This window comes from Populus nigra, chromosome 15 (genome assembly GCF_951802175.1).
Source record: "Populus nigra chromosome 15, ddPopNigr1.1, whole genome shotgun sequence".
NCBI classification, from domain to species: domain Eukaryota; kingdom Viridiplantae; phylum Streptophyta; class Magnoliopsida; order Malpighiales; family Salicaceae; genus Populus; species Populus nigra.
The window spans coordinates 531,523-554,550 of record NC_084866.1 but is presented as its reverse complement, the minus strand read 5'-3'; the positions used below and the strand labels follow the sequence as shown (position 1 = coordinate 554,550).

The 23,028-nt window shown below is 34.9% G+C and overlaps 1 protein-coding gene and 1 long non-coding RNA gene across 8 annotated transcripts; one reads left to right on the top strand and one right to left on the bottom strand.

The window, feature by feature from the left end:
• Positions 1 to 2,103: 2,103 nt before the first annotated feature.
• LOC133673776 (F-box protein At3g22700-like) lies at positions 2,104 to 3,639 on the top strand. The gene has a single exon (XM_062094664.1). The coding sequence runs from the start codon at positions 2,202 to 2,204 to the stop codon at positions 3,348 to 3,350; it is 1,149 nt and encodes a 382-aa protein (XP_061950648.1). The 5' UTR covers positions 2,104 to 2,201; the 3' UTR covers positions 3,351 to 3,639.
• Positions 3,640 to 4,270: 631 nt separating this feature from the next.
• On the bottom strand, positions 4,271 to 8,168 carry LOC133674254 (uncharacterized). Of its 7 annotated transcripts, none has more exons than XR_009835179.1 (5): positions 8,026 to 8,168; positions 6,862 to 6,943; positions 5,491 to 5,543; positions 4,658 to 4,734; positions 4,271 to 4,409 (listed from the first exon to the last, which is right to left on the bottom strand). It is a non-coding gene; the product is annotated as an uncharacterized LOC133674254 (long non-coding RNA). The 7 variants fall into 7 exon arrangements; XR_009835181.1 differs by having other exon boundaries at positions 5,491 to 5,537; XR_009835177.1 differs by having other exon boundaries at positions 5,491 to 5,540; positions 8,026 to 8,166.
• Positions 8,169 to 23,028: the final 14,860 nt, after the last annotated feature.

Below are 23,028 nucleotides of genomic sequence, written 5' to 3'. Positions count from 1 at the left end.
TGGTAGAAGTCTCTACAACATGTGGAGTTCCGGTTCAGGAGCTTCCAAAAGATCATCCACCAAAAAATCGTTACTGAAAGAAAATTTCAGTTACCCTGATTGTTATACCACTTAATAAATCCCTTCTTCAGTTGGTCCTCATGTAAAAAATGCAAGTACAGAATTTAATTTTCTATCATTTCCATTAATTGTGGAAAAAGTTATATAATTACTTGTTTACTAAGTGACGGATAGGGATTGTTGTTGAAATTATGTTTTTTAAAAATTTAATTTTTTATGTTTTTGAATCGTTTTGATTTGTTGATATTAAAAATAAGTTTTTAAATTTTAAAAAATAACTATTATTTTACTTTTAAACACCCTCTCAAAATAAAATAAAAGCAGCCCTTGTGATGAAGCTCCAATTGAAGCTCATGGTATACAAAGGAGTGCTTTTTATGATGATATTCAAGGACAAGAACCCATTTTCGATCTTGAGCTATGGACAATGAAGAATGAGAGTTGGGCAAAGCTATTCATATGCATTGGGGAATTTTTTAATTGAGAGAATAAATTATTAACAAATATTTAATATTATATATTATATAGACATCTGTTATATAGAAAAATTAATTTGAAATATATATACTAAATTGTTCTCTTCGAGTTTTTATATTTTAAAACCGTTTTATAATGATTTTATTATTAATTTTATCGAAGATATTTTTCTCAATGTATACAACCAAATTGTCATTCATTTACTTATCTCTCATCCTATTTCGTAATGTACTCTTGTTAATATGCAAGGCAGAAAAAACTTTTTCCATTGTAGTAGTTGCAACTGTAAAAGTAATGACAATTTGATAAGCAATATACCAACAAAAATAACAAATTCTTTGTTTTTACTATTTTTTTCGTAAGACTAACAATACCTTTAATATCAGAGAACTCATCATCATTGCATAGATCAACAATATACGTATTAAGTTGGTCAACAAGTACCATAAAGTCCACTATAAAGAATTCATTGGGATAAAAAAATAGTAAGGTAAATAAGCTTTTCTTTGTTGAAAGTAGAGAAAAAGTCATTTGAGTTTAAACATGTCACACTAAGAAGTAACTTTGTACTCGTCTGAGTGAAACAATCATCCAACTTATTAAGCTACATGTCAATGATATTATTAAACAATTCATAACAGAAATGATGTAGGTTTGTAATCCCTTGAGATTTTAACCTTGAATGTCCGCGAAGCTTTGATATTATAGAGGAGCTAAATCAAAGTATCAAATATAGATAGTTTTGATGGTATAATCACAAACCATAGAAGAAACAACAAAAAGTTTTCTCTGACTCTCTGAATATTTTCAGTTTCCTTTTTTATATGTGTTGATTAGTTTTCATTTTGCTATAGAATAAAATCATCATATATCCCTTTTTTTCTCTATCTGTTAAACAAAAATAAAAGAAAGATTTGAGATAGTCGGCTTATAATTCAAACACCAGAAGCATTTTTTGATGAATTCAAAGATAAAATTTTCTATTTAATTTGAGCTTTGCGAGGAGAGATTACAGACAATCGCAGCACAATACATTAATACATTGTCTGTTTTTCTTTTGCAAAATATGACTTAAGCTATTATATTAATATTTTAATATAAAAATTATTAAAAATAAAATAAAATTAAGGGGGCAGTTGCCCCTCAATGTGACTTTGCCCCTGTTTATTTATCAACCCTTCCCAGAACTGGGATTTACCCTTGGGAATTTTTTCCTCTTTTTTTTTTTTTTTTACTTTAACAAATATTTGTTTTGTATGAAGACTACATGCTCATAATTCTGTTATATATTTAATTAAATTGTGGTAATAATATGAAGGATATTCTGTTTTTTTTTTTTTTTTTGTCAAATACAAACTTTATAATAGCATAATAATATTACGTTCAACCTATATCGAATTGTATCATATTGAGATACCTTCATTTGATAGCTAGGTGAATGAGTTTATTTTAAAATAATTTTCCTTTTTTAATTTAACACGGAGAATATTTATTTTCCTCAATTCTCAGTAAATAAAAAGAGAAAGAAAAAACCCTAAAAACAGCCTTAACACAAAATAGCAGCTGCATAGTTTCCTTCTTCAAGCGACCCTTCTCTCTCTCTCTTTAATAATCAGTTTTCCAAAACATAAAGAGAAATCAAGAGTTAGGCTACACCAGCAAGCATGGCTGCCGGATCCTGTCTACCTGAAGATATGATTAGAGAAACTCTGTTAAGATTGCCAGTGCAATCCTTACTTCGATTCCAGGTTGTATGTAAACGCTGGCTGGCTCTGATTACAAGCTCCGACTTTATTCTCACACACTGCAAACATCGTCCAAAACACTCTATCATGCTTACAAACACTTGGTTCGGAGAAAATTATGGCATATCAGTGCTTGAAGCTGATGCAAAAGGTAAACCTGAGCATCGAAACCTACCATCGTCGCTGATGAATAATGTTGTCAAGTGTCGCGGCATTGGTTCTAGTAATGGTTTATTATGTGTTTATGTCAAAAACACACATAATGTTGATTATTTTTTATGGAATCTAGCAACAAGAAAACATCGGCTTCTGCTCTTTCCCCCAACACTAGGTCATTACACTCCTCGTACTTTTGGGTTTGGTTTTGTTCCTGAAACAAGTGATTACAAATTGCTTATAATTGATGATGCATCGTTCGATGGCCATCTCAATCTCAAAGCTTTGGTTTACACATTGAGCACAGATTCTTGGAAAGAAGTCGAGGGAGTTACTGCCAGCCGAAGTTATCTCAGTCCTAAGATTTCTGTGGTGGTTCAGGGAATGTGGTATGATTTGATTTTCCGAGAGGAGGAGAACATTGTTCAAGGCACATTAAGGGAACCTCGGAAGGTACCATCTATTCTCAAATTCAATATGGTTAATGATGTCTTCTCAAAGATTGAAGATGGTCTACCTTATGATAATGCTTGTGGCAGAAACTTGAACCTTATGGAGTACAAAGAATTACTTGCTTTGGGCGTTTACAGGGATGAAGAAACAACTTTCGAGCTTGAGATATGGACATCGATGAAGAATGAGTACTGCTGGACAAAACTATTCGTGTGTAGACCTCTGCCCAAAATTATGACTATGATACCTCTGGGGTTTCGGAATGATAAAGAAATCATATTAAGTGATTATTCTACCGAATTATTTTATGACATTTTGCAATTGTATGATCCCTCGACCCAAGAATCAAGTGTGGTTTCCACATATGAAGATTTTATATACTTCGACGCTCATAATTACGTGGAAAGCCTAGTTTCAGTCGATGCCTGGTCATCAAACTGTATGCAGATGTTTTCTTAACATGGAAAGGACCAAGCCATCGATCAGCAGGGGGCAAGAGAAAGCGGAAGAGAACAGGTTGGAATTGATGCCTTCAAGTAGGTTATAACTTGTAAGAGGTTTATATGCTTTTGATTAATTAAATGGTACGGAATGATTCTCTTGTTTGAAGTTTTTTTTATTTAACAATTAGCTTATGATAACTATAACAATCCAAAATCTTAATAAAGTTTTAGATTAAAGAAAGTGTGTTTTTTTTTTCATTTCATTGATAATTCTGTACAGAACGTACACCAATTCATACAGGCTAATTAGGACTAATTTAGGGTCTAGATCCTTAACTCTTAGCTAAAAAAATATTCATACTAATTACAAAGTCAACACCGGAAATTACAGAGATTGTTTCCTATTTGTAGGATTCTGGTCAACACCGGTATTCCAAGAATCCAGGGATTATGTTTTCCAACCTTTAAACTATTAAAAAAAACTTCAAAACTTTGATTATCCTATTCATAAACTCAAAAGCGTGAGTTTAGAAGTAATTCTAATGTCTTTGTTAATAATTCATGAAGTTGATTCAATCCAATCAAAACAAGTTCAAAACTTGAAGAGAAAAGGTTGTTGGAGATTTAGTAAGAAAGAGATGGATTGTTTTGCTGTATATGGAGTTCTTAACACGAGACAGCTTCGCAATAAGAATTCAAAGAGAGCACTGTGACTAAATCTCCATGTTGATTCAGAGAGAGATAACAATAAAAATTAACGTCTGATTTTATTATGAAGAGGGCATACACATGGGGTGCAGATACCTATTAAAAGGTTCATGAGAGGAGTCAAATGCATATATTACAGACAGCATGATAGATCATGTTCTTCTCGATCCAGACGCATTAGGACTTTGTCAATTACTTGATTATATGTGGTCATCCCACCAACCATGGCACCTATAAAAAGTTTCGCAACCTCTAGAGTACCTATTTGCAGGTGTCTTCACACATGGATGTTTTGGGCCACAGAAGGGTTCATGATCACCTTTAACGATAGCTCCATAATTAATATCTCTAGTCGCCTCTGCGTTTCCTGCAAAAAGAGTGCATGCCATCAGCATGCAAAGCCCCAAAGCCATCAACTTGTTTGAGGGAGACATTGTTAACAAGGGCATTAATGGTCTTGTATCCTAATGTGTTCCAGGAAGGAAGGAAGGGATGGAAGCAGAGAGCTGAGGAAGTTATTACTTTGAATGCTAGTTGAAACCCATGGGATTTATGCATGCATGGATTTGCCTAAAATAAGGCATATTGGTTGGCCTTTACAACTCATCCTGTTACCTTCATCCTACGTTGTGGATGATAAAAATACTTGAGGTCTGCGTCATTCCAAACAGCTGTGTAGCTGGGCTAGTTTTCTGTTAAAAAAAACTCTGTAATTATCAGCTGGCAAAGACACCGAGAAGCAAACATTTGGTAGATTGCTAAAGTAGCCAACCGAATGAACATCCCTGAATTGTTAAAGGATGAATGCAGATGCTATTTCTGGCAATTAAGGCCAGCTTGAGGCTCAAGGGCTAATTAACTTCTGGAAGGTGCAGAAAAGAAGTCAAGTATGAAAGAAACAAGAAGATTTGATGATGATGAGACGAGAATATAGACAACTGGCACATAATATTTGGCCAGGTATACTTTCCAATAGGTCCTGAGTTTTTGAAAATCTTGCTGTTTGAGTTTTTTTTTTTTTGGGTACGCAGGAAATAAACCAAATAGACTCTGAGATCTAATAAAGAAACTTGGACCACCAAATGCTTGACAAGAAATCATATTCAGAAATCGAAGCATCCACACCACACTATCAAGCACACCGTTGCAGCAGAATGAACAAGGCAGATAGCACTCTGCAGCGTTTCCATTTCTGGTGTCAAATTCTCATCAAGTCACCCTGATAATCTGAACTAAAATCCACAGGTCTCTTGTAGCCACTATTTCCATTTTTCTTCAACACCATCAAGAGAAATAGTTGCTGGAGACCATTTTTTGAAATTCTAGAAATGGGAATTCTGCAGACAGAATTTTTCGACAAAGGAAAGAAAGGGAGAAGCTTCTTTTTATTTGGATATTTGAGTGTTATCGATTAGTAGGAAAACTGTTTAAAGATAATTGAAACGTACAAAAGACAGCTCCTGAATCTTGCTTTGCTTTGTTGCCTTGTATGCTCCTACTGCTTCAGCACAAGATGGGCAACAGTCATCAACAGATATATGTGTGTGTCTGTATATATAAATATATATATATATGGATGCAAGACAATAGTAACAGAGCATCCTGAGCTTTCAATTGGAAGAATTTAAGGTGTGCTAGGAGAGTCTTGTGCAAATCACTAATGGTTGACAAAATGAAGCCTGGCAAAAACCATAGGAAAAATTATGTATACCAAAAGAAATTATTAGGCCAAGAACATGAACATTGCTTGGGATTTTTAACATCGTTTCTGGTTGAAACGAAAGAATAAGATTCGAAAGATCATATAAAAATGAAATCGTCAACAATCTAATAAGACAGTACATTCCAAAAGTTCGGATCATTGAACTTTTGACAATCTCAAGCAAATATCGAAGAGCTGCATTGTTAAGACTCAGAAATATATTTCTGTCACGACCTGAATCCCGTATCCATGACCGGCACATAGGCAAGGTTCTCCTCTAAAGTTCCATACCTATACGAACCCAAACTTACATACAAACTTATCTATTAAATAACTCAATCAGAGTTCAACGCAACACTAATAACAAAACTAACTTCATAATATAATTTAATTGTCTTAATACAAGAGTTAATATAATTTCATAGTTTTGGAGCACTAACTAGACATAAAGGAAAAGGTACAAAGTACAACCAAAGAGCAGGTTCTGAAGGTCCAACAAAATAACCTGCTATCAAGCTATAAGCTTGAAGAGAATAAATAATGAGATGGTGAGTTCAACAACTCAGTGAGTAGATAACGTTCAATATACATACACGAGGTAATATAGCAATGAGAAATATATATACAAGTATTACTCTAGGTTCTTATAGAAAAGTTTCTCAAATAGGCCATAACAAGAAGATCATATGGTAAAACTCGTCAGAAAATCAAAATGCAATGAGCATGAGGCTCTGTACTGTAGGATGATCAGTCCACACAGGTTGGTGACTCCCCCGACCAACTAGGATTCAGATACGATGTGCACAAAGACTAACACTACCCTGTTAGCATGGGTATTCTGACTGACATACCATAGGTTTATAATCATAATCAAACAGACATATTCATATCTCTATGCTCAACTCATGACATCAATCAAATGAGGAGCTATCAATTCAGAAGTCAATTCAAAATATATACTGGTTCATATCAAGAATTCAAATTCAACAATTGATCATGCTTTATCATAACAAGGATAATAATCAACATATATATTATCAAGAAGCATGATCCAATTCATATTAACAAATAAAATATTTATAATATTTCTCATGCATATGAAAAATTATCCACTCACCTGACTTGAAAGCAAACAGAAGTCAAAAGCAAATACCGAAGAAAATCCTACTGACGTCTCGCCGGTAGAATATCAGGATTATCTAAAATACAAAGGAGGCATATTCAAAAATAACTCAAAGGAATATAAAACCTATTTAATACACTTATCTAAGGGTATATTCCATAACCCTATATATATTTAGACTAAACTAGTTATTTTTCTAAAAACCCAGAATCTAACGGTTTTTTCAAAATCTAATTCATAATAAAACAAATAATAAAATTCATAATAATTCACTAAATAACCCTCAATTATTCATCAAACCAATCTGCACAAGCTAAATATTACAGCTAGGAACTAATCTGTAATTTATCATATTTTAAGGGTCAAATTGTAATTTTTGTCAAATTGAAGGACCAAACTAAAAATATCATAAATCCATTACTATACTGAAATTCTGACCATAAGTAGTCCTCATTTCTGTCCAGATCATCTCATTATACTCCAAGGACCATTATGGAATTTTACCAATTTTTTAGGGTCAAATTGTAAGTTTTGTCAAATTGAAGGACCAAACTAAAAATATCATAAATCCATTACTATACTGAAATTCTGACCATAATTAGTCCTCATTTCTGTCCAGATCATCTCATTATACTCCAAGGACCATTCTGGAATTTTACCAAATTTTTAGGGTCAAATTGTAATTTTTGTCAAATTGAAGGACCACATTGAAAGTGTTAAATTTTCATATCTATACAGTAATTCTGCCCATAATTCATATGTTATTCTGTTCAGAATCTCGGAATATGCTCCAAGGACCATTCTGTAAATTTTTCAAAGTTTGGGGACTAAACTGTAATGTTCCAAAATTGAGGGACCAAATTGAATTTTCATCATCTTCAACCTCCAACCCAGAATTTTAACAGAAACCTACTGTTCTCTCCAAATTTCTAACACAATTTCATCATTCAAACAAAATCATAACTCAAAATCATCATCTTTCAATTCAATCTCTCAAAATCATCCAAATAATCAAATACCCACAACAATTAACCCATAACAATCAATTTAATTCATCAATTAAACCCAAAACACAAATTTTTAAAACCCTAACATTCATCAAAACCTAAATTTAAAGCTAAAGAAAACATATTATACACATTAAAGCATAAATCTTACCCTTTTAACTTATTTTCCTTCAACTCCTTTTATTTCCCTTATCTTTTCGTCTTTTCTCTTCTTCTTCTTATTTCTCCCTTCACTCCTGCAGACTCTCTCTCTCTCAAAATTTTGCAGGTTTCTTCTTTTTTTTTTCCTGTCTATTTATATTTATCAACTATTATTAAATTACTATTATACCCTTATTTATTTATACTCTCCTGCCACAAAGAGCTTTGTAGCCTTTTCCTAACTTATTTAATTCAAAACATTACAATTCCAGCATGTCTTAAATTTTAAACTTGATTTATGCTGAAATGTCACTGCAGCGCAATGATACATATATTTGGCATTTTGTCATGACTTTAATCGACAGGGCTCCCATTTATCCGATGCTTGAGAGTGTTGATTTTTGGGCTTACAATCAATCTAAACTATAATTTTATTAACTAATATATATATATATATTCTATTTTTTCCCATTAAATCTTTTTTCTCTAATTTTTCCCATTAAATCTTTTTTCTCCTAGGACAGTAGAGTTAGCTAGGTATGGAGACATTATCTAAATGAATCGCTGGTTCAGATCTTTACTGACCATAAAAATTTGAAATATTTAATGTCGTAAAAGGAGTTAAATATACAACATAGGAGATGTGTGGAGTTAATAAATGATTATGATCGCGTGATTGACTATTATCCTCGTAAAAGACTATTAATATAGTAGCGGATGCCTTGAGCCGAAAAGAAAAAGCAGTGGTTTGTAATACGGGGATTAAAGAACAAGGGAGTCTAGTAGAATTGAAGAAGATGGGTCTACAGTTAAGTGTGGGCCTCGAGGGGTAACTACTAGCTCGGCTAAAAAATTAATCTATACTTCAAGATAAAGTCCTAGAGGCTCAGCATACAAATGAGAAAATAAGAAAATCAAGAAAAAGATGAATCAGGGCATGGAATAATGATTAATAGAAGTGTACTAGTTGATAACTTAAGACCTCTTAATATAAATATAGAAAAGACTCTGAAATTTCAATAAATCTTGTATGAATCCAGTTTCAAAAAAACAATTACCATGTTTTGCCCATTATATGATTGATGTGTGGTCCTGAAAGTTGGGATGTTACACCATACCTTAGGTTAATTTATCCTCAACTCTTGGCCCTTGAATCTTGTAGGCAGACACCTCTTGGGAGGCAATCGAAGCAGATTTTTCAACAGGTGCAGATTCGGCGTCCTTTTTTCCCAACCTAACTAATCTTCTTCTCTCTTCCCTTCTGACTTCCGCGAAGACTTCATTCAGAGGAGGTAGTGGCTGACTACCAATAACTCGACCCTTCAACTCATCAAAATCAATATTCAAACCTGGATATACTGTTTGCAGGAATGGATCAGGCTTGCTCTATGATTCTGAAAGGTCCCTAGCTAGATCTATATGGCAATATTGGAGAAATAAGGCCATGCATTTTTTTTTAGAGTGGAGGACGTTAATGGAACATCGTGCTTGGGATTTCTAGGAAGTAATCAAACCTGGTGTTGTGTAGCATATCGATCTAGTGATGACCCTCTAAGAACTGTAGTTAGTAGATATGAGCAAATTCAAGGTTTATGGGCTTTGCCTCTTATTTCTCCTCATGGCGATGCTAATTTCTCTGCTGACTTGAAGAGAAAAGACTGTTCGAGATTTAGTAAGAAAGAGATGGATTGTTTTGTTGTCCATGGAGTTCTTAACTCTTAACACGAGACAGCTTCTCAATAAGAATTCAAAGAATAAAAATCTCCATGTTGATTGAGAGAGAGATAACAATAAAAATTAACGTCTGATTTTATTATGAAGAGGACATACACATGGGGTGGAGATACATATTAAAAGGTTAATGAGCGGAGTCAAATGCATATATTCCTGACAACATGATAGATCATGTTCTTCTCGATCCAGACGCATTAGGACTTTGTCAATTACTTGATTATATGTTGTCATTCCTCCCACCACGGCACTTATTAATTGTTTCGCAACCTCTATGGTACCCATTTGCAGGTGTCTTCACGCATGGATGTTTTGGGCCACAGAAGGGTTCGTGATCACCTTTAACGATAGCTCCATAATTAATATCTCTAGTCGCCTCTGCATTTCCTGCAAAAAGAGTGCATGCCATCAGCATGCAAAGCCCCAAAGCCATCAACTTGTTTGAGGGAGACATTGTTAACAAGGGCAATGGTCTTGTATGCTAATGTGTTGCAGGAAGGAAGGAAGGAAGGGATGGAAGCAGAGAGCTGAGGAGGTTATTAATTTGAATGCTAGTTGAAACCCATGGGATTTATACATGCATGGATTTGCCTATAATAAGGCATATTAGTTGGCCTTTACTACTTATCCTGTTACCTCCATCCTACGTTGTGGATGATAAAAATACTGCTGCTCTGCGTCATTCCAAACTGCTATGGAGCTGGGCTAGTTTTCTGTTAAAAAAACTGTGTAATTATCAGCTGGCGAAGGCACCGAGAAGCAAACATTTGGTAGATTGCTAAAGTAGCCAACCGAATGAACATCCCTGAATTGTTAAAGGATGAATGCAGATGCTATTTCTGGCAATTAAGGCCAGCTTGAGGCTCAAGGGCTAATTAACTTCTGGAAGGTGCAGAAAAGAAGGAAAGAAGTCAAGTATGAAAGAAACAAGAAGATTTGATGATGATGAGACGAGAATATAGACAACTGGCACATCATATTTGGCCAGGTATTACTTTCCAAGAGGTCCCGAGTTTTTTAAAATCTTCCTGTTGTGTTTTTTTTTTTGGGTACGCAGGAAATAAAACAAATGGACTCTAAGATCTAACAAAGAAACTTGGACACACCAAATGCTTGACAAGAAATCATATTCAGAACTCAAAGTATCCACACCATGCACACTATCAAGCACACCGTAGCAGCAGAATGAACAAGGCAGATAGCACTCTGCAGTGTTTCCATTTCTGGTGTCAAATTCTCATCAAGTCACCCTTATAATCTGAACTAAAATCCACAGGTCTCTTGTAGCCACTATTTCCATCTTTCTTCAACTCCATCAAGCGAAATAGTTGCTGGAGACCATTTTTTGAAATTCTAGAATGGGAATTCTGCAGACGGAATTGCTTGACAGGTTTAGGAATAGATGTAGTAGGAAGAGAGAGATTGGTGTCAGAAGTTTTACCTGGAGGATTTGATGTAAGTCCGGATCAGGCCTGAGGAGTTGAGATTGGTCTGATGCGTGATGTGAATGAACTCTACTAAGAAGAGGTTTCTTCTGTCTGTAAACCTGCAGTTCTGCGGTAGGATATTTACCTAAATTTGGGTCCTTATCATGTAATGTTTCTCCCTCTATATCAATACGAGGATGATGTGGTAGTAAAGTAGAATTAAGTTGTTCAAAATCTAATGTTGTTTCTTTTTCAAAAAAACTCCGTTTGAGACAATCTCTCGTGGTTATTTATTTCCTTATTTGACTCGAAATCAAATTCAACTCTTTGACTAGTTGCTTTATTTAAGTTGGAGTCAACCCTTTGAGAATCCTTATGAGAATTAATTTCCTTAACAAAAACAGAATCTTTCCTATTCTATGTACTCAAGGATTCATTAGGAAATTAGATATTGGGTAATACCACAAAATTATCCCAAAAAATCCCAACATCTTCTCTTTGAGTCTCCCCATGAAGATGTTTTTCAAGAAACAGTTTATTTTCACAAAAGACAACATTCATACTGACAAAAACCTTTCTATTACTGGGATTGAAGCATTTATATCCCTTTTGGTGAGGAGCATACTCAACAAAGACACATTTTTCAGCCCTTGCATCCAACTTTGATCGAGAAAACACAATGCAACCGCAAACCTTTAATGGCAGATTTGCACTTAATCGATTAGTAGGAAATCATTTTCGAAAGTAGTTCATCAGAGTGTCATGATTTAAGACTCGAGTTGGAACCTTATTTATCAAATAGGCAGCAGTGAGGACTACCTCTCACCAGAGGTATTTTGGGACTTCCATGGATAACATGAGTGCCCTAGTCTAAAATGCCACATCATAATCTGGGTTCCTACAGGGAGAGAACTAACATTACAACCTAAGACTAGAATAGAGTTGTTACTACTTAGATTGTCCTCAAAATAGTAGAGTCCATCTTGCATCTTAGCACTGCCAATCATTCTCCCCAAGCTAAGGTCCTGAAACTCAGATTTATTAGGATAAAACACAACAGAACAGGTAGAATCAATGGGCAGTTTACTCACAGATAGTAAGTTGCAGGAGAGGTTAGGGACATGTAGAACTGGTTTTAAAGTGACGTGGTCTGAAAGTTGACAGACCATTTGCTGCCAATGGAAGATAAGCTTCAAGTCCTATAGTTCTTGAATATAAAATACATCAACATCCATTTAATTTTAAATAACACAAAATATAAAATCTAAGGCACTACTCTTGTTGTGGATGAAAGACCGGCAACAACATAATATATTTGAAAAATAATTATATCAAGGCAACAATATTGTAAAAGAAGAAAGATCAAGCGAAATATAAATAAATATGCAAGGTTATGTACTATTATAAGTCCTTACAATTCATGTCTAATGCTTTTAAATTCATTGTTTTGGAAATCACCAAATAATTTCCTCCTCCCATTTTATTCCACAATTTCCAATCAATATCCATCTCTTTAAAGCCAAAGGAATAATTCCTTCAGGATGTCGATCCCAATTTCATTAACACTTCTCCCCCAAACCCTGGAAGGGAATGCCAACACTAATGAATTTAGTTGCCCATATCAGACCGACTAATCAAGTTCGTTGTGAGTGATGACATCAACGCTACCAATTGATGTCATTGACTATTTTCAACTCGGAATAGTCAATCAGATTAATCTTTCCATAATACCTTGGAATATTTTTGGAAATGCCAATGTTAAGATTCTTGACATCATTAGTTTTCACTTCAGAAATAGCTAATCAAGTTTCATGTGATTGCCGATATCAACGTCACAAGTCGATATCATTAACTATTCTCACCCAAATAGTTAATCAAGTTTAATATCCTTCATTTTCAGGGATGATCATGCCGATGTTAGTAAACCTTACTAACATCATTAGTCTCCACATCCGAGACTGGCTAATCAAGTTTGAGGAACAATCATCAACGAAGTCCATAAATATAACTCATTTTCTTAAATCAATCAAGTACTCAAATCCATTTTACTTTCTCATCTATTTCTCTTTATCCTTTCTCTTTTAGGTTTCGCCAATGGATATAAAGACCAAGAATTAAACAAGTTGGCAAAATCAACGTTATGTAAAAAGTGTAGGTATAGAACACTCACCTGCTACAAAAGTTCGGTCCGCGCTCCCTTATTGTTGTTGTTGTGCCCCTCCTACGGTCTCTCCTGAATCCACAGGTATACCATGTCATTTCTTACTCAAGTTACATTTCTCGTAACAAAAATAAAAATAATAACGACAATGTTGACTTCTCTTTAATAATTGCTTCCTTTACAATTGCATTTTCTATTATATCCCTTAAGATCATTGTTTTTTATTACATTATAACTATCATCACAAATTTGGTTTCGAACACGACTTATTTTCTTTTGAACCCTAAGACAAAGCACTGCACATTTTCTGAGTGGAAGAAATCTAATTCTGCCCCTAACACGCCTAAATTTCTCGTTTTGCCAATTTGTTGAATATGCTGGCAGAGGTGGCAGCTCGATCTCTTTTCGGATATTTACCTATATCTGGAGTTCTAGAACCTCAAATTAAGCGATGTCAGATTCATTAGAAAGCTAACATCCCTAGCTATAACTTCTATGAAGAAACCTTCCCTGAATTTTATTATTATTAGGCTTGAATCCTCTCTATAATCAAGATGATAAATCTATCCAGTTTTCATCGACGGTTTTTAGATGAACTTTCCATTATCCCCATTTTCCTTTTTCTTCCACGACAATTATTTCTATGTTTTTCCTACATTTTCATGATTCTTCTTAAGCCAAATTGTAAGCTATACTCGTGGTTAATAAATTTTGTTTTTCACATTATATAACACATGTATTTGATTTTTGAAGATTCATATTATCAAGTTTTCATACTTTTTCCCATTAGTAAACTTCTTATTACATCCAATTCATTCATCTACATATGGCATCCCAAAACACCTTTTCCCCATCCTTAATTTAGTCTTGGCCGAAACTTGGCCTAAGGGGACCAAGGGTTCCCTTCCTCTTTTCATGTACTTATTTAACTCATTTAATCATTGTTCACATTATGGCAATATATCAGAAGGTTCTCATTAAGCAAAAATCAGAATATGTTATCTTCCCCTTTAACCCACCATGGCCGACCTCTCTTGTCCTTTTGGCCACAGGTTTTGCTTTAATATTTTTGCATGATTTCATGTTTAAAGCAACCTATACTACTCTAATTAACTTAACTTCAATCATTTTTGCATTTCCCTTAAATTTCATTTAAGAACCCTAATTTTTCAAACTTTAAATTGGTGCACAATTCTTAGCTGAATTTAAATTGGTTTTCACAATTGGTTTAGAACTTCTTAGCTGGAGGAAATTTGGGTTTAAAATTTGATTTGATTAAAGATTTTTTAACTCCCTTTTTCCTTACATGCTGCTGGGTCCTCCCCTCTTTTCCCTTCACAATTTCTTCAGTTTACTTCTTGTTAATTCTTTGCCCAAGGTGTTTTTTCTACCTAGTAATCTAAAACTTGTGTAGGCTTAACAATTTAGGTGTTTTTCTTTTTAGTTTGGTGAAGGAAAAATCTGAAATCTTTCCCCTTTTTCTCTCTCAATTATGTCGGGCCACATAAAGGAGAAAATGGAGTATTTATAGTCTCTTTCTCTTTTAATTATACTTTGGCCTATTCTTTTCTTTCTTTTTATAATTTGATTATACCTCTTTCCTTTCTTTCTTTTTTTTTAAAAAAAACCTCTCCTAGCAATTTAATTTATTTGATTTTCTTCACACATTTAACCATCTCTATTTTTTTGTAGAATTATATTCTCGGGTTTTACATAGAAGTTGATGTGTTGGACCCGGATCTGGGTGGAATTAATTTCAGTAGCTGTTCAACTTGTTCCTTGTTGAGAAGGGTCTGTTCTGCGGAGTAAGCAGTGGGTACAGACTGTTATGAATTTTTTTCCTCGGGGTTTGCAATTGGCAGGCTTGCCATGGAGCTTCCAACAGGTTTCCCTAGTGTGTCATGGTATGTTACAGTGATCACACCGTACCTTGGGTTTATCCTCAACTCTTGGCCCTTGAATCTTGGGAGGCAATCAAAGCAGATTTTTCAACAGGTTCAGATTCATCGTCCTTTTTTCCCAACATAACCAATCTTCTTCTTTCTTCCCTTCTTACTTCCGCGAAGACTTCATTCAGAGGAGGTTATGGCTGACTACCAATAACTCGACTCTTCAACTCATCAAAGTCAATATTTAAACCAGCCAAAAACTTAAATATCCTGTTGTTTTCTGTTAGCCGTTGGAAATATGCTCCATCAGCAGGATCTTTCCACTTTTGTTCATAGAACATATCCAGATCCTGCCACAACTGTTTGCGGCTAGCGATGTACCTAGTGACAGAATCTATCCCCTATTTGGCTTCATTGATTTTCAACTGGAGCTCATAAATTTGTGACTGATTATTCAGATCTGAATACATCCGTCTAAGGCTTTCCCACATCTCCTTAGCGGTAGAATAGCCTAAATAGTTGGCAGCAATCTCTTCTTCCATGGAGTTAACTAACCAAGACATTACCATGGAGTTTTCGGCATCCCAGAATGCATACTGTGCATCTGTCTCTGCCGGTTTTATTTTTTCTACATTCAAGTATCCTAGTTTTCCCCTGTCACGGATATTCATCTGGACAGAAAGGGACCAGCGAAGAAAATTAACACCATTCAATTTAATGTTGGTGATTTTAAGTGGATGGTGTTCTGTAGGAGGAGTTATTGGTTGTAGGTTGTGATTGCAAACGGAAGAAGAAGAGATTTCAGAAATGATGTTGGGTTGAGAAAAAAAAACCAGAGAGAGCTTAGGAAGAAGTTCAAAAACTCTTGGAGATAGCCTAGGTTTCAGATTTGGAACCTGGCTCTGATACCACAAAGATTTAGATGAAAGAACGTGTTTTTTTTTTTCATTCATAATTCTGTACAGAACATACAGCAATACATGCAGGTTTATTAGGACTAATTTAGGGTCTAGATCCTTAACTTTTAGCTAACATAATATTCATACTAATTACAAAGTCAACACCAGTAATTAAAGAGAATGTTTTCTATTTCTAAAATTCTTGTCAACACCAGAAATTACAGAGATTGTTTCCTATTTGTAGGATTCTGGTCAACACCGGTATTCCAAGAATCCAGGGATTATGTTTTCCAACCTTTAAACTAATAAAAAAAACCTTCAAAACTTTGATTATCCTATTCATAAACTCAAAAGCGTGAGTTTAGAAGTAATTCTAATGTCTTTGTTAATAATTCATGGAGTTGATTCAATCCAATCAAAACAAGTTCAAAACTTGAAGAGAAAAGGTTGTTGGAGATTTAGTAAGAAAGAGATGGATTGTTTTGTTGTATATGGAGTTCTTAACACGAGACAGCTTCACAATAAGAATTCAAAGAGAGCACTGTGACTAAATCTCCATGTTGATTCAGAGAGAGAAAACAATAAAAATTAACGTCTGATTTTATTATGAAGAGGACATACACATGGGGGGGAGATAAATATTAAAAGGTTAATGAGCGGAGTCAAATGCATATATTACAGACAGCATGATAGATCATGTTCTTCTCGATCCAGACGCATTAGGACTTTGTCAATTACTTGATTATATGTGGTCATCCCACCAACCATGGCACCTATAAAAAGTTTCGCAACCTCTAGAGTACCTATTTGCAGGTGTCTTCACACATGGATGTTTTGGGCCACAGAAGGGTTCATGATCACCTTTAACGATGGTTCCATAATTAATAGATCTAGTCGCCTCTGCGTTTCCTGCAAAAAGAGTGCATGCCATCAGCATGCAAAGCCCCAAAGCCATCAACTTGTTTGAGGGAGACATTGTTAACATGGGCAATGGTCTTGTATGCTAATGTGTTGCAGGAAGGAAGGAAGGGATGGAAGCAGAGAGCTGAGGAGGTTATTAATTTGAATGCTAGTTGAAACCCATGGGATTTATACATGCATGGATTTGCCTATAATAAGGCATATCAGTTGGCCTTTACTACTTATCCTGTTACCTCCATCCTACGTTGTGGATGATAAAAATACTTCTGGTCTGCGTCATTCCAAACTGCTATGGAGCTGGGCTAGTTTTCTGTTAAAAAGAACTGTGTAATTATCGGCTGGCTAAGACACCGAGAATCAAACATTTGGTAGATTGTTAAAATAGCCAACCGAATGAACATCCCTGAATTGTTAGACGATGGATGCGGATGCTATTTCTGGCAATTAAGGCCAGCTTGAGGCTCAAGGGCTAATTAACTTCTGGAAGGTGCAGAAAAGAAGGAAAGAAGTTAAGTATGAAAGAAACAAGAAGATTGGATGATGATGAGACGAGAATATTTGGCCAGGTATTACTTTCCACGAGGTCCTGAGTTTTTGAAAATCTTGCTGTTGAGTTTTTTTGTTTTTGGGTACGCAGGAAATAAACCAAATCGACTCTAAGATCTAATAAAGAAACTTGGACACACCAAATGCTTGACAAGAAATCATATTCAGAACTCAAAGTATCCACACCACACTATATCAAGCACACCGTAGCTGCAGAATGAACAAGGCAGATAGCATTCTGCAGTGTCTCCATTTCTGGTGTCAAATTCTCATCATGTCACCCTGATAATCTGAACTAAAATCCACAGGTCTCATGTAGCCACTATTTCCGTTTTTCTTCAACTCCATCAAGCGAAAAAGTTGCTGGAGACCATTTTTTGAAATTCTAGAAATGGGAATTCTGCAGACAGAATTGCTTGACAACTGAAAGGAAGGGAGAAGCTTCTTTTTATTTGGATATTTCGGTGTTATCGATTGGTAGGAAAACTGTTTAAAGATAATTGAAACGTACGAAAGATAGCTCCTGAATCTTGCTTTGCTTTGTTGCCTTGTATGCTCCTACTGCTTCAGCACAAGATGGGCAACAGTCATCAACAGATATATATATATATATATATATATATATATGGATGCAAGACAATAGTAACAGAGCATCCTGAGCTTTCAATTGGAAGAATTTAAAGTGTGCTAGGAGAGTCTTCGGCAAATCACTCATGGTTGACAAAATGAAGCCTGGCAAAAACCATAGGAAAAATTATGTATACCGAAAGAAATTATTAGGCCAAGAACATGAACATTGCTTGGGATTTTTAACATCGTTTCTGGTTGAAACGAAAGAAAAAACATTAGTTCACAATAACAATAGCTTGATTTCTGAGAAAAAGATTCGAAAGATCATATAACAATGAAAATCGTCAAATGCTGTCAACAATCTAATAAGACAGTACATTCCAAAAGTTCGGATCATTGAACTTTTGACAATCTCAAGCAAATATCGAAGAGCTGCATTGTTAAGACTCAGATATATATTCCAGCATGTCTTAAATTTTAAACTTGATTTATGCTGAAATGTCACTGCAGCCTCCCACGTCAGTAGTGTTTGTCGAGTATGTAGACATTACTTATATGGGTCGCAGGTCTAGATCTTTATTGACCATAAAAGTTTGAAATATTTAATGTCATAAAAAGAGTTAAATATACGATATAGGAGATGTGTGGAGTTGATAAACGACTATAATTATGTAATTGACTATCATCTTTATAAGGCTATATAGTAGCGAATGCCTTGAGCTGAAAAGGAAAATCAATGGTTGGTAATACGAGGATTAAAGAACAAGGGAGTCTAGTAGAATTGAAGAAGATGGGTCTACGGCTAAGTGTGGGCCTTGAGGGGTCACTACTAGCTCGGTTAAAAATTCACTCTGTACATCAAGATAAAGTACTAGAGGCTCAGCATATGGATGAGGAAATAAGAAAGATCAAGGAAAAGATGAATCAGGGCATGGAAATGCCTTTTCAAATTTTCACATCTATTCTCCAATGCAGGTATGTAACTTAAATTTCAATGACAAAATTTCTACTAGGAGGGTAGAACATAAACCTCGAGGATAAACTTTTGAAAAAAAAAAGAACTTTAAATTAACCCCATGATGAAGAAGGTGAGGTTAAAGGTATGGAAAAAACAAATAAATTTAGTTGTTAAAGAGGGGGATTTTTAAAAGATAAAAAGGAGTACAACTCAAATTGTAAAAAGAGAAAAAGAATCGGGCAGAGTATAATTAAAAAGAATGGACTATAAATACCCCAATCTCTCATCCATAAGGTTGACAATAAAGAATGAAATAGGAGGGGGAGAATTTCAGATTTCTTCCACCAAAATTGTTAAGTCTATACAAACTCTAGATTGCTAGGTAGAGAAAACATCATTTGGTAAGGGAATTAACAAGAAAACAAGTGAAGAAATTGTGAGGGAAAGAGAAGGAGAGGGCCAACTACAAGGGGGGAGGAGTTAAAAATCTTCAACCAATTTAGAATTAAAATCCAAATTTCCTCCGGATAAGGAGTGTTAAAACTAATTGTGAAAAGCAATTTAAATTCGATTAGGAATTGTGCACCAATTTGAAATTTGAAAATTAGGGTTCTTGAGTAAAATTGAGAGAATTGCAGAATTTGTTGAAATTGAGTCAATTGAAGTGCTATAAGTTACCTTAAACATGAAATCATTTAAAAATACCAAAGAAAAATCAATGACCAAAATAACAAGAGTGGCTAGCAATTTAGGGGATGAATGAGAGGAAAATAAATTTTAATTTGCTTTACAAAGTCTTTGTGATATGTTGTTATAATGTGAACAATGATTAAATGAGATAGATAATTTTATGAGAAAGAGAAGGAAACCCTTGGTTCCCTTGGGCCAAGTTTTGACCAAGGCTAAATTAAGGAGGGGGAGAAGGAGTCTTGAGATTTCATATGTTAATGATAAATGAATTAGAAGTGGTAGGAAGTTTATTAACAGGGGAAGTATGATAACTTGGTGGTAGGGAACTTTGTAAATCGAATGCATGAGTTACACAAGGTGAAAACGAGTTTAGAGGCCATATGTATAGCCTATGGCTTGTCTTAGGAGGAGTTGCGAAATGTAGAAGAAACATGGAATTCAAAGAAGTGGATGTTTCTTGAAATAGTTCTTGACCACCTTATACAAAAAGGGATAAATTAGCTTAAACGGCCCTTTGGAGGTCATTTTTAGGAAGGTTATCATGCATATAACGTAGAAATAGTTGTCTTAAGATGAGAGGGGGAAATGGGGATAATTGAAGGTTCGTCTAAACCATTGATGAGAACTGGATAGATTCATCACCCTGATTCCAGAGAGGATTCAAGCCTAAAAATGATAAAATTTAGGGAAAGTATCCATAAAAGTTATAGCCAAGGATGTTGGTTTTCCAACAAGTCTGACCTCATTTAATTTGAAGCTCTAGAACTCTGGATATAGATAAATATCTGAGGAGAGGTCGAGTTGCAACCTTTGCTGACAGTTTCAACAAATTGGCAAAATGAGAAATTTAGTCATGTTAAGGACAGAATCAGGTTTCCTTCCCTTGAAAAATGTGTAATGTCGTGTCTTGGGGTTCAAAAGGAAATAATCCATATTTGAAACTAAGTTTGTGATGCTATAATGAACCATAATCTTAAGAGATGTAATGAAAACATAATTGTAAAGGAAGCAATTGTAAGAAGGGAGTCAATGTTGTTGTTGTTCTTATTATTATTATTATTATTATTATTATTATTATTATTATTATGTGAAATGTATCTTAAGTAAAAAATAATGTGATATACTTATGGATTCATGGGGGGACCATGAGAGGGGCACAATAACAGCAAGGAAGCGCAAGTCGAGCTTCTGTAACAGGTAGGTATCCTATACCTATAGCTTCATAAATATCTGTAACCTTGGAAATCTACTTAATTTTTGGATTGTATACTTGTTGATGTTGCTAAAAGGAGAATCGATCAGATGGAGTAAATGAGAAATGAAAACCAGACTTGACTAAGTTAGGAATAATGAATTATATTAATGGACTTCATTGATAATCGCTTCTTGAATCTGATTAGCTGTCCCGAGTGTGGGAGACTAATGATGTTAGTAAGGTTTACTAACGTTGGCATAATCATCCCAGAGTATGAGAGATATTGAATTTGATTAACTATTCGAGTTAAGAATAGTTAATGACGTCGATGGGTGACGTTGATATCAGCAATTCCATGAAACTTGATTAGCTATTCTTGATGTGAAAGCTAATGATATCAAGAATCCTTAATATCGGCATTCTCAAAGATATTCCAAAGTGTTATGGAAAATTGATTAACTATTTCGGGTTAGAAATAGTTAATGACATTAATAAGCTACATTAATGTCGACATTTACAACAAACTTGATTAATCGGTCCTGGTAAGAGCAGCTAATGATACTAATAAGAATCATTAGTGTCGTCATTATCATCACAAGGTTTTGGTAAGAAGTGGTTTGATTAGTAATATCGGTGGAGATTGGTTGATGGTACCAGTTAAATAGGTATCGGTAGTTTTAAAAGAATTGTTCTTTGGCATTAATATATAATATTGGTCAAAATGAACATTTGGGTGAATCTTGTATATGTAAGACTCTAAAATTATTCTTCGGCATTAACATTTTTAAGAGAATTGTTCTTCGACATTAACATTTTTTAAAAGAATTGCCGATAACTTAGGATCTCATGATATATTTAAACTCTAAAATTTGGGTGAATCTTGTATGAATCCGGTTTAAAAAACAAATTACCATGTTTTGCCCATTATATGAGTAATGTGTGGTCCTGAAAGTTGGGATGTTACACCATACCTAAGGTTTATCCTCAACTCTTGGCCCTTGAATCTTGTAGGCAGACACCTTTTGGGAGGCAATCAAAGCAGATTTTTCAACAGGTGCAGATTCGGCGTCCTTTTTTCCCAACATAACTAATCTTCTTCTCTCTTCCCTTCTTACTTCCGCGAAGACTTCATTCAGAGGAGGTAGTGGCTGTCTACTAATAACTCGACCCTTCGACTCATCAAAATCAATATTTAAACCTGGCTTGCTCTATGATTCTGAAAGCTCCCTAGCTAGATCTATATGGCAATATTGGAGAAATAAGGCCATGCATTTTTTTTAGAGTGGAGGAAGTTAATGGAACATCGTGGTTGCGATTTCTAGGAAGTAATCAAACCTAGTGTTGTGTAGCATATATATCGATCTAGTGATGACCCTCTAAGAGCTGTAGTTAGTAGAAATGAGCAAACTCGAGGTTAATGGGCTTTGCCTCTTATTTCTCCTTATGGTGATGCTAAGTTCTCTGCTGACTCGAAGAGAAAAGGTTGTTCGAGATTTAGTAAGAAAGAGATGATTGTTTTGTTGTATATGGAGTTCTTAACTCTTAACACGAGACAGCTTCTCAATAAGAATTCAAAGAATAAAAATCTCCATGTTGATTGAGAGAGAGATAACAATAACAATTAACGTCTGATTTTATTATGAAGAGGACATACACATGGGGTGGAGATACATATTAAAAGGTTAATGAGCGGAGTCAAATGCATATATTCCTGACAACATGATAGATCATGTTCTTCTCGATCCAGACGCATTAGGACTTTGTCAATTACTTGATTATATGTTGTCATTCCTCCCACCACGGCACTTATTAATTGTTTCGCAACCTCTATGGTACCCATTTGCAGGTGTCTTCACGCATGGATGTGTTGGGCCACAGAAGGGTTCGTGATCACCTTTAACGATAGCTCCATAATTAATATCTCTAGTCGCCTCTGCATTTCCTGCAAAAAGAGTGCATGCCATCAGCATGCAAAGCCCCAAAGCCATCAACTTGTTTGAGGGAGACATTGTTAACAAGGGCAATG